Consider the following 17,059-nt stretch of genomic DNA (forward strand, 5'->3'; position numbering starts at 1 on the left):
GGTGTATAAAAAAGATTTGTTTCCAGCAACTCTCCTCAAGCTTTGCCTTTGGATAGTCCAATTGCTTATGTACCATCCCAAAGTGTCAATTTTATCTCACTGAATGCAGTAATTGCAGTAGAGCGACATGAACTGTGTGGGTAGAGCAAAACATATACTTTGTATTGGCCTATATGTAAAGTTTAAGGGTGTATAAAAAAAGACATGTTTCCAGCAACTCTTCTCAATCTTTGCCTATGGATAGTCCAATTGCCTATTTATCATCCCAAAGTGTCAGTTGTATCTCACCTAATGCAGTAATTGCACTACAGCGACTTCAGCTATATGGAGCAAAACGTATACTTTGTATTGGTCCAAATGTGAACTTAAAGGGTATATAAAAAGACATGTTTCCAGCAACTCTCCTCAAACTATTCCTATAGTCTGATTGCCAATGTACCATCCCAAAGTGTCAATTTTATCTCACCGAATGCAGTAATTGCACTAGAGAAACTTCACCTTGGCGGATGGAGCAAAACATTTAATTATTATTATTTATTTATTTATTTTTATTATTATTTATTTTTTTACGGATGAATCAAAAGATTTATCTTTTGTGTTAACACAGATGTCATCTACGTTCCTCAGACTTTGCATTAAGGGTATATAAAGTTAGCATATAAGGGGTGTATAAAAATTAAATGGTTCCAGCGCCCTTAAATTTTTTTTATTCATTCATAAAATACTTTTAAAATATATATTTTTTAATCTTTATTCTCATTTCCTGTTCTTAATCGATTTTAATTAAGATTTAAAATTGTATCCTGATTTGTCTTTATGTAAAGGAATTTGAATTACCATTGTGTATGAAATGTACTATATAAATTAACTTGTCTTGCCTTGCCTTAAACTTTGCATGTGGATGGTCCAATTGACTACAGTATGTATCAGTCCACAGTGTCAAATTTTATGTCAACCATGAAATGAATTGTAACACAGTGAGGAGTGAGGAATGGACAGACAGAGAAAAAAGTCATTGTTCGCCTTTGGCAAAGATGTGAAGTTAAAGGTGTAAGGGTACATGGATAGTGCAATTGTCTATGTATCATCCAGCAGTGTCTCATCCTTAACTCACCCTTTGAAAAGACAGTGCAATTTATATCAAATTGAGATTACTGTCACATAACACATCCATAAGGCAATAATACACAGAATATGAAAGAGCTTTATTGCCAGTAACACAAAGATACTATGTCTTCGGTAACAGAAGGATTTTATACAAAGGGAATATAACAACCAAGCTAAAATAACAATAATAATTAATAAAATAACAACAAATATAATAATTTAAAGAATAAGACATTTATTTGAAAATGCAGTCATTTCTAATATACTGCATATTAAAGTAACAAATACATAATAAAATATTAAATATAAATAAAGATAAACATTTATATAAAAAGATACAAATATAATATATAATGATGAATTGTATTTACAAATGTTCAAAGTGGGAATAATCTGAAGATTAGTGTGAATATGTGCATATAGTGAGGATAAATACAGATGTATTGCATATTAAACTAAAGTAAATTGTGAAAAATAAGTGAATTGCATATGAAACATTAGGTTATATTCTGCATTGATGTGTTGCTGAGTTTAAATATTGCAATTTCAATGTAGATTTATTGTTCACGAGAGAAAGTGTAAATGAGGCTACGGCTCCTTTAAGACTGAACAGGAAGCAGCGGAATTTGACGCTAGCTTTAGCCTCGTAACAAGTAAGTATGAATTACATGTACTCTTTTACTAAAAATGCTAACGTTAGAAAAGTATCCAACGTTGGCATATTATTTTGCTGTGCATCCTGTGGTTTTGTGATAGTTTATAAGTCACACTTGTTGCAAAATAAGGTGGCATGAGTATGATCTTGCTGCTAACTTGTAAAGAGTAGGTTATAAACTTAAAATGGCTTAAATAACTAAACAACAAATGTAGAAACTAGGTGCAGTATTTTTTCCATGCCTTTTCATGTGTCATTCATTTGTTTGTTTGTTTATTTATTTATTTTTTGAAAATTACCCATACCCAACACATACCCACAAAAACGAATTATCTCAGCACTGACTGGCAGGGCTTCTCACTATTAGTAATGTTTCTGGGTAAACAAATTACCTTCTTTTGTCTACATTTAACCTTATTCTCTCTCTATTTGTATTTATTATTATTATTATTATTATTATTATTTTCAAAATAAATAAATAAATACATAATAATTTATTGTTCCAGATGCCATTCGACCAACCATGTGGCCATTTCAACCTCATAGGATCTCAGTTTGGTTTCCTTATATTTTTCACATATTACTTTATGGTAAGATCTATGTTTCTTTCATTGTGAATAAATACATTGTAATGACTAATTTTAACCCTCAATAAGCATTTTTCAGATGAGATGTTAAACCGAGATCCTGACTCTCTGTGGTCATTAAAAATCTCAGGGCACTTCTCATAAAGATTAGGGGTGTAGCCTTGGTGTCCTGGCCAAATTTCCCCATTGGCCCTTATCAAATCAAATCAAATCAAAATCAAATCACTTTATTATCACACAGCCATATACACAAGTGCAATGGTGTGTGAAATTCTTGGGTGCAGTTCCGATCAACATAGCAGTCGTGACAGTGATGAGACATATACCAATTTACAATAACATCAAATTAACACAATTTAAACATCTGATATACACTATAATTACACTCAACAATATACAAATAATAACATACACTGTACAGTATACAATACGCACTATATAGATACACATTATTCAATAAAAAAAAAAAAAATATATATAAAAAAGTATATATAGTAGTATATATAGAATGTACAGTATTGTGCTGTATTGACATTCAGGCTGTCGGTTGATAGTCAGTAATGGCTTCCTAATAATCCCCATCCATTAATTGGCTGTATCATTGTACTCTCCCTCTCCACCAATAGTTGGTGTGTGGTGAGCGTACTGGTGCACTATGGCTGCTGTTGCATCATCCAGGTTGATGCTGCACACTGGTGGTGGTTGAGGAGAGTCATCTGTTCACTATGTAAAGCGCTTTAAGTGTAATATTAGAAAAGCACTATATAAATGTAACATCCACAACATTCACATTCATAAGCATACTAGTCTGTCTTCACAATCACAACCCTATTTGGAAAACTTTTTCTTGCTGTAGGAAACACATTTTAAAAAGATAGTTCACCCAAGAATGAAACTTCTCTCATCCTAGATGTGTATGACTTTCTTTCTTCTGCAGAACACAAACGAAGATTTTTAGAAAAAATCTCAGCTCTGTAGGTCCATAAAATGCAAGTGAATGGTGATCAGACCTTTGTAGCTTTTATGTTTCCTTTATCTGATTTTTGGAGCTACAAATGTCACCAATGATCACCATTCACTTGCATTTTATGGACCTACAGAACTACAGACCTACGGATTTATTTTTCTAAAAATCTTCTTTTGTGTTCTGCTGAAGAAAGAAAGTCATGCATGTCTGGGATGGCATGAGGGTAAGTAAATGATGAGAGAATTTTCATTTTTGGGTGAACTATTCCTTTCAAGGTCATTTGCTTAATCAAATATTTTAATCTAAAATTACTTTTTAATGGTCTCTTCCCTGCTAGTGCCTCTTTCAGCTGGATTGTCAATACCTGTTGCAGTAAATTTGGGGGATACTGCTATTCTCACTTGTAATAAGACATGTGATGGAGTTGTCTTATGGAGGACTGACCTTGGAAAGCTAGATGTTTTGAAATGTGGCCGAGAGGCTTGCACTGAAGGAGATGACTTTAAGAACAGAGCAAGCCTCTCTGCTGAAATGATCAAGCATGGAAGCCCATCTCTCACCCTGCGTCCTGCTCTGTACAATGACGAAGGCTGGTACGAGGCTCGTTGTGATTCAACATTTGTCTGTAAAGTCTTCTTGGAAGTTTTTGGTAGGTTTTCACTTCATTAGTTCAGCATCACATAGTAATCAAGCTATAATCTACATTCAATGCTAACCATTATTAAATTATGTCTGATGCTTTGTTTTGTGTCTTTCCACTATTTAGTACCCAACACTGTGAATGCCTCGGCTGGAAACAACACAACGCTATCCTGCTATGCACGTACAGAGAAAAAGATAGCTGATAATGATGTATACATCCTGTGGAAAAGAGAAGATCAAATAGTTTTGCAAGTTCAAAATGGAATAACACACCATGGTTCAGGTTTTGCAGACAGGGCCTCCATTTCATTAAATGGCTACAGGAATGGAGATCTTTCCCTTAACATACTCGGGGTCACACCATCAGATAAAGGGTTATACCGTTGCTATCACAAACTACAAGAGGAACATGGACACCCTGGAGCTATCACTCTCAACATCAAAGGTTGTTAAATTTTTGTATTTTCTTCCCATTTTTATTTATTTTATTGCCTTCCTCCAGAAAAATATTTGTTGTATTAAAACCAATGTTTAATTCTTTCTTCAGATCACCAGCATTTCCTTCATATAAAGTCTGGTGATAATCTCACCCTGGACCTGTTCAGCACAGATCCAGTGACAGTATTTTTCAATGAGATACAGGTCTGCACTGTGAAGAGAGCCAATGCTTCATGCAGCCCCGACTACAATGACAGAGTGTCTGTCATTAATTACTCTCTTGTGCTGCAAGGATTGACAGCAGCTGATAATGGGACGTTTACAGTGAAAAACAAGATGGGTGAAGTCATTAGTGTCAACACTGTCACTGTGGAGGGTATGTTTTAAGTAAATTCATTTAGATTTTAATGGTTTAAAATAGATCAATGCATGCCTAGAATGGCCATCGGGAGCACAGGGAGAAATTCCAGCGGCCTGACCGTTCGTTCGACTGATTTGGCCCACTCATTTTTATTATTAGTTAATTATAATTGTATTTTATTGCCTGACCAATGCGGAGGACACTTATTGTAACAACTTTGTGTACAAACTTTTTTCTCTTCAGAAATTCACTATTAAATATGGCGAGTTGTGTTTTTTTTTGTTTTTTTTTTTGGGCATATTTTTAGAATACCGGTAGTCATGTTTTTGGGCTTGCTGGTGCTTGGCTTCCAGAGCACAATAAACTGTGACAAACCATTTATCGCTGCTGTCAAATATCATCTCTTCTGATCGAATCGAGCTTTTCAATTAATTGTGTCAAACACAAGGCCAGTGGAAGAGATCAGTCCGACTCACTCGCCGCGGCATTCGGCACTCGCGGCATATGCACAATTCGCGCTTCTCATCGGAAGCTGAATCTGTGAGTGATACAGTCACTTGGCAGCCCAGTTTGTTTTCCCTCACTCATAGCAATAATGACAAAATGGAGAGATTCATAATATTAGAGGTAAAATGTAGATTTCTCAGTTGTTTCCAAGTTTTCTCTGAATTATTATTATTAGTTATGATGCATAATACAGATTTAATGCTGCTAGGTCTTGACTGAGAAGTAGACCAGTAATTAAAATTATCCGTACACTTAATTTTTTTTAATACATAGACCTTACTTTGTGATAATGCTCAGTTTCAGATCGATTATTTGGCCTGCATAACGTAAGGTTTAGTCCAATTGGGCACGCAGTTTAAAATGAGTTTGACACCCCTGCTCTAAAATGTTTTATTGTTAATAGTTTGTTCCTCCTGTACCAGCCAACATGAGATCAGTCTGTCTCAGCTCCTCCAAAACCCCAGTGATGCTTAATCAGTGTGTGCGTGAAAAGATTTATTTATTGATTTTAGCCAGTTGCCCAGTTGTATAATATGAAATATTGTAATTATATATGTTTAAATATTAAGAATATTTTTATTGACATTTTCTTTCTGTGTTGTCCACAGGGGTCACTCAAATACATTACTTCATAGCTATGGCTGTAACAGCTGTTTTCGTTCTCTTTTGCGTTTGCCTTCTCACCAAAATCTATCGATATCATAGAAAGACACAAGCACAGCAAAAAGCTTTTCACTGCTGTTTTAATGTTGCACAGTCTAGTGTGGATCTCAGTCCAGCCTCATTGAGTGAGCCTGAATGCATAGGATTGCCACACCAGGAGACTTGCCAAAACAACATTTCAGAGCAGCTTGACGCTGCTCCTCGCACACCTGTAGAGGAAACCACACCTTTCATGCCTGGGATTACCACTGAGAAGCAGGACAATCCTGTAGAGGCAAGATCTACACAGCCTTTGCTTTATGAGAACTAAGAGTGGGAGAATCAAAGCTGAGCAATATGGGAATGCTTTAAGGGAAATACTGAACTGCTTAAGTTTTGTTTTTTGCTGTGCTATTGCCACTTTCCTCAAACTGGGTCTGCTGAAAATGCCTGGAGTGTGATAAAAAATACACAACAATGACTCAGTGGGTTGAACCCATTGCAATGGTGTGGGTGGCATTCTTTTTTAAAGGCTTTCTTGGGGTACTGAGTAACTATGCCAATGAACAATGTATAAAAACTAAAAAGTTTTTTTTTAACTGTTTTCACAATCCAGCTGGTGCACCTTAGCAAGTTTCATGTGTATAAATTGGAAGTAAAATTTTTAATTTAATTGTATTTAGGTTAATAATGTTAAAGGGATAGTTCACCAAAAAATGAAAATTCTCTTATCATTTACTCACCCTCATGCCATCCCAGATGTGTATGACTTTCTTCTGCTGAACACATATTATAATGTTTAGAAGAATATTTCAGCTCTGTAGGTCCTCACAATGCAAGTGAATGGGTGCCAAAATGTTTACGTTCCAAAAATCACATAAAGGCATCACAAAGGTAATCAATAAGACTCCAGTGGTTAAATCCATATCTTCAGAAGTAATACGATAGGTGTGGGTGAGAAACAGATCAATATTTAAGTCCTTTTTTTTTATTTTTATTTATTTATTTATTTTTTTTTGCTAAAAATTATTCTTTCTGCCCAGTAGGGGGCTGTATGCATGAAGAATATCAATCACCAAAAACATAAGAAGAATGTAAAAGTCATCTGTTTCTCACCCACACCTATCATATTGCTTCTGAAGACATTGATTTAACTTCTGGAGTCCTCTAGATTAATTTTAATGTAGACTTAAGTGATTTTTTGAGTTAAAAAATGTTGGCACCCATTCATTTGCATTGTATGGACTAAAAGAACTGAGAAGTTCTTCTAAAAATCTTCATTTGAGTTCAGCAGATAAAAGAAAGTCATACACATCTAGGATAGAATAAGGGTGAGTAAATGATGAGAGAATTTTCATTTTTGGGTGAACTATTCCTTTAAATACAGTCCATTAAAGCCATGAAGTGTTTATCACCAAGCAAACGGAAGAAATCACTCCAATTATCGGGTTGTTACACTGACATTAATGTAATTTTTCTTATTTACAAATAACTGAATGGCTCAGGTAGATCATTATTTTCCTGTTTTTGCATACCTTACAGGCATCTTAAATCACTAGGGTCAGACCACTAATGCCCAGAGATCCAAAATGGTGAGGCAGCACAGCTATTATGTATACTAGCCACAAATGAAGCCATCTCCCAGATGATGTCAGATATGCCCAAACTGAAAATCCACCAGTTTTTCTGTACCTTTTCTCATTAAGCATTATAATGCACTTATTCTCCTTAACTTTTGATGCACTGCACATTTATTTTTCTCCTGCATATAAGTGTGATTAATTTATATTAGTTTACTGTAATGAAATATTTTGAAATATGTCCCTTTATATGGACGTGTTTTTCTATTAGATTTTATGATGAAATAAACTACATTACATGAATGCAAGTGTGATCATGTTTTATTTTTTGTGTATTTGTATTTTTTGTATATCATGACAAATTTGGCATGTAAATTCAATGCATGGTAATTTGCAAAAGAAAATGCAAATTCCAAGGAATTGTCTATAGACCTCCGAGACAGGATTGTATCGAGGCACAGATCTGGGGAAGGGTACAGAAAAATTTCTGCAGCATTGAAGGTCCCAATGAGCACAGTGGCCTCCATCATCCGTAAATGGAAGAAGTTTGGAACCACCAGGACTCTTCCTAGAGCTGGCCGCCCGGCCAAACTGAGGGATCGGGGGAGAAGGGCCTTAGTCAGGGAGGTGACCAAGAACCCGATGGTCACTCTGACAGAGCTCCAGCGTTTCTCTGTTGAGAGAGGAGAACCTTCCAGAAGAACAACCATCTCTGCAGCACTCCACCAATCAGGCCTGTATGGTAGAGTGGCCAGACGGAAGCCACTCCTCAGTAAAAGGCACATGACAGCAAGCCTGGAGTTTGCCAAAAGGACTCTCAGACCATGAGAAACAAAATTCTCTGGTCTGATGAAACAAAGATTGAAATCTTTGGCCTGAATGGCAAGCGTCATGTCTGGAGGAAACCAGGCACCACTCATCACCTGGCCAATACCATCCCTACAGTGAAGCATGGTGGTGGCAGCATCATGCTGTGGGGATGGTTTTCAGCAGCAGGCACTGGGAGACTAGTCAGAATCGAGGGAAAGATGAATGCAGCAATGTACAGAGACATCCTTGATGAAAACCTGCTCCAGAGTGCTCTGGACCTCAGACTGGGCGAAGGTTCATCTTCCAACAGGACAACGACCCTAAGCACACAGCCAAGATAACAAAGGAGTGGCTACGGGACAACTCTGTGAATGTCCTTGAGTGGCCCAGCCAAAGCCCAGAGTTGAACCCGATTGAACATCTCTGGAGAGATCTGAAAATGGCTGTGCACCAACGCTCCCCATCCAACCTGAAAAAGCTTGAGAGGTCCTGCAAAGAAGAATGGGAGAAACTGCCCAAAAATAGGTGTGCCAAGCTTGTAGCATCATACTCAAAAAGACTTGAGGCTGTAATTGGTGCCAAAGGTGCTTCAACAAAGTATTGAGCAAAGGCTGTGAATACTTAAAATTAATATATATATATATATATATATATATATATATATAATATAATTTTTTTTTTTATAAATTTGCAAAGATTTCAAACAAACTTCTTTCACGTTGTCATTATGGGGTATTGTTTGTAGAATTTTGAGGAAAATAATGAATTTAATCCATTTTGGAATAAGGCTGTAACATAACAAAATGTGGAAAAAGTGAAGCGCTGTGAATACTTTCCGGATGCACTGTATAGATATATATATATATATATATAAATAATAATTTAACTCTGCTTTACTGTTTTAAATTGTTACCAAAATCTCAGTGAACATCACAGTAGTATTAAATTATTTATTGTTAGTTTTATTGCATTACTATTTTCCAATCGTCTTTGGAACAGAGTAGAGAGTATGTACTCTATACAGAGGGAGTTGTGGGACATGGAAGCATTTCGAACCAGCTTCATTATACGAGTTACATACGATGTACTGCCATTTCCCAAAAACCTCAGCCAATGGTACGGCGAAGACCCTACATGCCCACTCTGTCCATCCCCAGCAAACCTGAAGCACATTCTCGTCGGCTGCAAGACAAGCCTTATACAAGGCCGTTACACCTGGCGGCACAATCAAGTACTGAAGTGCCCAGCAGCTACGCTGGAGAGCAGACGGACAGCCATCAATGCCCTATCTCCTCAGACATCCCATCCTGCATCGGCAAGAGAGTTTGTCCGGGAAGGTGCGAAGCAAACCAATGCCTGCACTTCAAAACCAGAGGCCGGGCAGCTGGGAGCGGCACGGGAATGGAAGCTACAGGCGGACCTGGAACAGAGGTGCTGTTGGTCCACCTCAATTCGCACCACCTACATCATAGAGCTTACAGTGCCCTGGGAGGATGCTTTGGATGAGGCCTATGAATGGAAGAGGCTTAAGTATGCTGAGCTGACAGCCGATGCTGAACAACATGGCTGGAAAGCTAAGGTTTGTCCAGTGGAAGTTGGCTGCAGAGGCTTTATAGGCATGTCAACTACCAGGCTGCTTAAGGACATGGGAATCCAAGGCCAGGCCCAACGTCAAGCCATCAAAGCCCTCTCCAGTGTGGCTGAAAGGGCAAGCCAGTGGCTCTGGATTAAGAGGAGAGACAACACCTGGGCTCCAAAATAACATCATGAATGAGAATACCTGGCTACCACACCTGGAGATCGCTAGTATGCTAGTTAAAATCCCAGGGCATGCTGAGTGACTCCAGCCAGGTCTCCTAAGCAACCAAATTGGCTCGGTTGCAAGGGAGGGTAGAGTCACATGGGGTAACCTCCTCGTGGTCGCTATAATGTGGTTCGTTCTCGGTGGGGCATGTGGTGAGTTGAGCGTGGATGCCGCGGTGGATGACGTGAAGCCTCCACACCTGCTATGTCTCCGTGGCAACATGCTCAACAAGCCACATGATAAGATGCACGGGTTGACAGTCTCAGACACGGAGGCAACTGGGATTCGTCCTCCGCCACTTGATTGAGGCGAATCACTATGCGACCACGAGGACTTAAAAAGCACATTGGGAAAAAAAAAAGAATGAGATGATGTCGAGGAGGGCGAGTCTGGGACGCTCATCGCTGAACCGTCTGGAGGTGTAGTGGACTCATCAGTGAAACGCTGAGGAAGGAGGGCGCCTTCTTGAAAACCCTAAGATGTCATCATCATTCCCACTCATAACAGCAAGGGCTCAAGGTATGTGCAACAAACAAGGGGTTGTATCACCTAGTCCTAAATAGAATCTCTCTATATCAACTGACTGATCATTAACACGCTAGTTGAACATTGCATTTTAGGCATACAATATTTCTGATTAACAGTTTTTATTGATTCATACAATTGACAAAGAAAAGCAAAACATATATTCACAGAATCAACATTTAACCCCCACTATTACCCCTCCCAATCCCCAACCCCACCCTGACCCTCAACAAACATCCCTATGGTCACACATGAGTATAAACACAAAAAATAAAAATAAATAAATAAAATACAATAAAAAATAATCACACACATTTAAATCTATACTTCTCTCTCCACTGCCCCTCCCCAAGAGCCCTCCAAGAAGGCCAAATATCTGCCCCATTTCCCATCAAATTAATCTAAGTTCCCCAGCCTTCTACTTGTCAAGTCATTTTTATTTGTATAGCACCTATCACAACACATATCATTTCAAAGCAGCTTTACAGAAAATCATGCATTAACAGAAAATGAAACTATAATATCTATAATGTCTTAGAGTCATCATTGTGTAGTTTGATAAAATACGATTGTGAATTGTGCTTAAAAAAAAGTAATTAAATAATAATTGTATTTAGAACCCCCAGTGAGCAAGCCGAAGGCGACTGTGGCAAGGAACACAAAACTCCATAAGATGTTGGTTAATGGAGAAAAATAACCTTGGGAGAAACCAGGCTCACTGTGGGCTCCAGTTCCTCTCTGGCTAACATCATGAATATAATGCCAATATTACTTATGTATAGTGCAAGTCATGGTTTAAAATTATTAAACTAAGTAAGTGTTCGGGGTCGGTGTTTAAACAAAGATTTTGTATGAACTGTAAGATTAATGACTAATGTCTTTGAAGTCCATCCTGGATTAACTGCAGAAGTTCACATAGATGCAATTGTCCTTGTCACTTGCCTTGTACGTGACATTTCCTCGAATGCCACCACCCTCCCCATCTCTGTGCACCACTCTTGAAATGAGGGTGCTCCAGCCGACTTCCATACCCTTAGAACAATCTGTCTGACGATCATAACACTGGCTAGGACCCAATTTTTTTGTGTTTATCCCTATATTAATGACTGCCCCATCGCCTAAAATACAGAGTCCGGGGCAAAATGAAATTTGAGTGCCCAATACGTCACACATAAAACTCTGAACCTCCAACTAAAATTCTTGGATCTTAACACACCACCAAAAAACACGGGTTGTGTCTCCATCTTCTGATTGCCATCGCCAGCAGGTGGGTACGTCTTTCAGACCAAGCCTATACAATCTAGAGGGGGTCCAATAGAATCGATGTAAAATCTTAAATTGCATGAGACGCACTCTTGCATCTCTAGATGTAGACTTGATGTTTTTTAGAATCCTAGCCCTCACTCCCTCCTTCAATACCAAATTTGAATCTTTCTCCCATAATCTCTTGATAGAAGTTAAAGCTCCGTCCCCCAGAGTCTGAATTAGCAGGGAGTAATACAGTGATGCCTCATGACCTCTTCCAAAAGCAGTAATCACCACTCCCAGAGTATCTGCCGATTTAGGGGGGTGTATGCTACTCCCAAAAATAGTACAGAGCAGGTGGCGCAGCTGTAAATACCTGAAGAATTGAGACCTGGGAATCCCAAAATGTTGAACCATATTTTCAAAGGATCTCTACACTCCACCCTCATATAAGTCACCGAGCATATTAACCTCCATCACAATCCACTCTGACCAACAGAAAGGGGAGTTATTAATACATAATTTTGGGTTTAGCCATATGCTCGAGGCAACATTTAAATAAATGTTCGAATTAAGCACTCTGGACACTTTTGTCCATACCGAGTGCAAATGTGAGATAATGGGGTGTAACAGCTTCTCCGATTAGTTTGATAGAAAAGCTTTGCAATGGCGAAATTTGGATGCAAGAACTTCCTGTTCAATACAAAACCATGGAGGGGCTCTCTCAGGTGGAAGCGACCAATGAGCCAAATGTCTGAGACCGAATGCATAATAATAAAACAAAATATTGTATAAGCCTAGCCCAACTTTGTCAATCGGCCTATGCAATTTACTGAAATGTAATCTGGGATGTTTACCATTCCAAATGAAGAACTTCGCTATGCTATCAAATTGCTTGAAATAAGAGAGGGGGACATCTATAGGGAGAGATTGTAATAGGTAGTTGAATTTGGAATACAATTCATTTTAATAACATTAACCTTCTCAATCATAGATAAATGTAATGAAGCCTACCTGCCCACATCACTCAAAAACCTTTTTTATTAAAGGGTCCAAATTAACTAAATCATGCAAATTTGCTGGGAATAAAATGCCCAAATAGTTAATGCCCTATTTGGACCACTGAAAGGTGCCTGGCTGAAAAGCCATTACCGGGCAGTACGCTGTCAGAGCAAAAGCTTCGGATTTAGACCAATTAACTTTGTATCCTGAACTTAGAAAAGGAATTAATAATTCTGTGGAGGCAAGGCATAGATCTAGTATCATAAAGCAAAAGCTTATGCACCACACCTCCCACCATCACCCCTAGAAAATCATCCTCATTTCTCATCACGGCTGCTAATGGTTCCAGGGCAAGACAGAACAATAATGGGGAAAGAGGGCAACCCTGCTGGGTGCCCCTATCCAGAGTAAAATAAGCAAAATCCATTTGTTTGTACCGCTGCTACCAGGTGTCTATAAAGTAACTTAATCCATCCAATAAAATATTCCCGAACCCGTACATTTCCAAAATCTTACAAAGATAATCCCATTCTACCATATCAAATGCCTTTTTGGCGTCAAGTGAGATGGCAGCAACCGGAGTCTGATTATTCGCCACTGACCACATAATATTGATGAAACGCCTATTGTTATCAGAAGAGCTACGGCCCAGAATAAACCCCACCTGATCTATATGTATAAGAGATGTCATAACTTAATCGGTTAGCCAAAATTTTTGACAATATTTTAACGTCTAGCTGGATCAGGGAAATTGGACGGTAACTCTTACACTCGCTTGGATCCTTGTCCTTTTTAAGAATCAGACTGATCCAGGCTGATATTTATACATGAGCCAAAGACACTTACAGTCTTCAGTTTGAAGAGGATGTTAAATGTATACAAAGGGATAAATAGAGTGAGGTTACAACACTGTGTACAAAGTATAGCCTACGTTGTAAAAAAAACAACAAATACAGTGTATGCAATGGTTGGCTTCCATTCTTTAATGATTCCGTATAAACTTCTAGCAAAAGTGGAGCCAGATCTGTATCATAAGATCTAAAAAATTCAGCGGCAAAGCCGTCTGGCCCCGGAGACTTGCCTGTAAGCAAGGACTTAATTACTTTGCCAAGCTCCTCCAAGGTTATCTCAGAATCAAGAGAATTTTTTGGCTCAGTCATCAGTTTCGGAAGTTCTAATGGTTCCACAAAGTTTCTAATATCATCATCAGTAGATGACAACGTGGAACTATAGAGATCAAGATAGAATTCTTTAAAAGCATTATTAATATCAATGGCCAAGGTAAATATTTCACCACCAGCAGATTTCACTGAGGGAATGGTAGAAAAAGACTCTCTCTGTTAGCCAGAAGCTTCCCTGCTTTGTCCCCTGACTCAAAATATGACTGTCTTGCCCTGAATAGCCTTAGGCATACAATACTGCTTACACTGTATTTGTTGTTTTTTTACAACGTAGGCTATACTTTGTACACAGTGTTGTAACCTCACTCTATTTATCCCTTTGTATACATTTAACATCATCTTCAAACTGAAGACTGTAAGTGTCTTTGGCTCATGTATAAATACAAACATAAATATATAACATATGATTATTATTATAATTATTAGTAGTATATGTTAGTATACGTATATATTAGTAGTTATGTCTAATAAGAATAAGAATAATTGCATTAATATTTCAGTTCAGTGTACTTCGTAGGTAGTTTAAGAATAGATTTAAATAAAAACGTTTTTAATGCCTTAAAGGAATTTTAGTTTTGAAAATTATTACAATTTGACAAAAGTATTACATTTTTCATTAAAATAATTTTAGTGAGTTCATAATGTTAAATTTTTTTCATAATGAATCATAACTCACAAATTACAGGACTCCTACCCCCAACCCTGTGGTGGACCAACAACTGGCTGATGACCGGAATGTGTTCTACTGCAGATTCGAAAGGCCCAATCTCACACCCCACACCCACTCTGACCTTCACTTCACACAAACACCAACACCTCCTGTAACCCCCCTCCTCCCCCCTCCTGCTACTCAATCTGCACTTAAGATCTGTGAAGATGATGTGAGCCGCGTCTTTCGGAAACAAAAGACGAGGAAAGCTTCAAGCCTAGATGGCGTCTCACCAGCGTGTCTTCGATCCTGTACTAACCAGCTGGCCCCCATCTTCACACAGATCTTCAATAGATCACTGGAGCAGTGTGAAGTCCCATGCAGCTTCAAAAGCTCAATCATTATTACTGTCCCAAAGAAACCAAAAATCACAGGACTTAATGACTACAGACCTGTCGCCCTGACATCTGTGGTCATAAAATCATTTGAGAGACTGGTGTTGGCCCACCTGAAGAACATTACTGGACCCTTTCTAGATCCCCTACAATTTGCTTATTGAGCAAACAGGTCTGTGCATGATGCAGTCAACATGGGATTGTATCATATCCTGCAACATCTGGACAGACCAGGGACATATGCAAGGATCCTTTTTGTGGACTTCAGTTTGGCTTTCAACACCATCATCCCAGCTATACTCCAGAATAAATTACACCAACTCTCTGTTCCCATGTCTATCTGTCAGTGGATTACCAGCTTTCTGACAGACAGGCAGCAGCTTGTGAGACAGGGAAAACTCACTTCCAGCACCTGTACAATCAGCACTGGTGCCCCTCAGGGATGTGTGCTCTCCCCACTACTCTTCTCCCTCTACACCAATTACTGCATCTCCAAGGACCCCTCTGTCAAGCTCCTGAAGTTTGCATACGACACCACTGTCATCGGTCTCATCCGAGATGACGATGAGTCTGCATACAGAAGGGAGTTTGAACAGCTGGCTGTCTGGTGCAGTCAAAACAACCTGAAGCTGAACATGCTCAAAACAGTGGAGATGATAGTGGACTTTAGGAGGAACACCCCAACACTTTCCCCCCTCACCATTCTAAACAGCACTGTGGCAGCAGTGGAGTCATTCAGGTTCCTGGGCACTACCATCTCACAGGACCTGAAGTGGGAGACCCACATTGACTCCATTGTGAAAAAGGCCCAGCAGAGGTTGTACTTCCTTTGGAAGTTCAACCTGCCACAGGTGCTGCTGATACAGTTCTACTCAGCAGTCATTGAGTCCATCCTCTCCAACCACTTTCCGGTTTGGTTCAGCTACTACAAAGGACAGTTCGGACTGCTGAGAGGATTATTGATTGCCCCCTGGCCCCCCTTCAAGAACTATACACTTCCAGAGTGAGGAAAAAGGCTGGAAAAATCACTCTGAACCCCACTCACCCTGCCCATTACCTTTTTGAATTGTTGCCTTCTGGCCGACGCTTCAGAGCTCTGAGCACCAGAACCGTCAGGCACAGGAACAGTTTTTTTTTTCCCCTCAGGCTATCCATCTCATGAACAGTTAAATTGCCCCATTGTGCAATAACTATGTGCAATACACAGCTTAGTCTTTTTTATATTTATCCAACACATCCATCCTCTTCTGCCATTTCATTCCTCTGGGAAAAAAAACAAACATTTGCACTGTACAGAACAGATTTGTATTTGCACTGTACATAACAGATAACAGATTTGTATTAGATTGCACTACGTATGTGTATGTGTGTATGTATGTACGTATGTGTATAACTATTTTTTATTTTTTATTATTATCTATGTCTTGCTGCTATTTTTGTATTGTTTTTGTATTGTTGTACACTGGAAGCTCCTGTCACCAAGATGAATTCCTTGTATACGTAAGCATACTTGGCAATAAAGCTGATTCTTATTCTGATTCTGATAATGTAATTACCTATTACATTATATTCTCATGATTTAATTACTTTTTGAGAAAATTATTACATTATGAACTACACTGAGGATGCATAATTGGGCTAAGACTGACATTCAGACCAGGAACATAAAATATAGAGACAAAAACACAAAATGTTTTCATGTAGATCAAGAGCAAACCACAACTCAGACCACAGCTCTGCCATTGTGAGGCACTGACCATGACTGCTGGATACAGTGAACACGATGATGTCATGGTCTTAAGTTCCATTTAAATCTGTGCACATTATTCACAGTCAAAAATCCCCACAAATTATGCTAAAAGGTATCCCTGTGGTAGACCTCGCAATATCTTAATAGCAAAAGCAATAAGGCAGTTAACCTAACTAATGTTTCCCAATACTCTATAAACAGCTGGATTAGTG

At 38.6% G+C, this 17,059-nt stretch overlaps 1 protein-coding gene across 1 annotated transcript; it reads left to right on the forward strand.

The window, feature by feature from the left end:
• Positions 1-1,712: 1,712 nt before the first annotated feature.
• Positions 1,713-7,789, forward strand: LOC127444587 (uncharacterized). The gene is made up of 6 exons (XM_051704042.1): positions 1,713-1,760; positions 2,269-2,352; positions 3,654-3,965; positions 4,083-4,403; positions 4,506-4,772; positions 5,873-7,789. The coding sequence occupies exons 2-6, from the start codon at positions 2,286-2,288 to the stop codon at positions 6,235-6,237; spliced, it is 1,332 nt and encodes a 443-aa protein (XP_051560002.1). The 5' UTR covers positions 1,713-1,760; positions 2,269-2,285; the 3' UTR covers positions 6,238-7,789.
• The last annotated feature ends 9,270 nt before the right edge of the window (positions 7,790-17,059 follow it).

This window comes from Myxocyprinus asiaticus, chromosome 8 (assembly GCF_019703515.2).
Source record: "Myxocyprinus asiaticus isolate MX2 ecotype Aquarium Trade chromosome 8, UBuf_Myxa_2, whole genome shotgun sequence".
NCBI lineage: Eukaryota > Metazoa > Chordata > Actinopteri > Cypriniformes > Catostomidae > Myxocyprinus > Myxocyprinus asiaticus.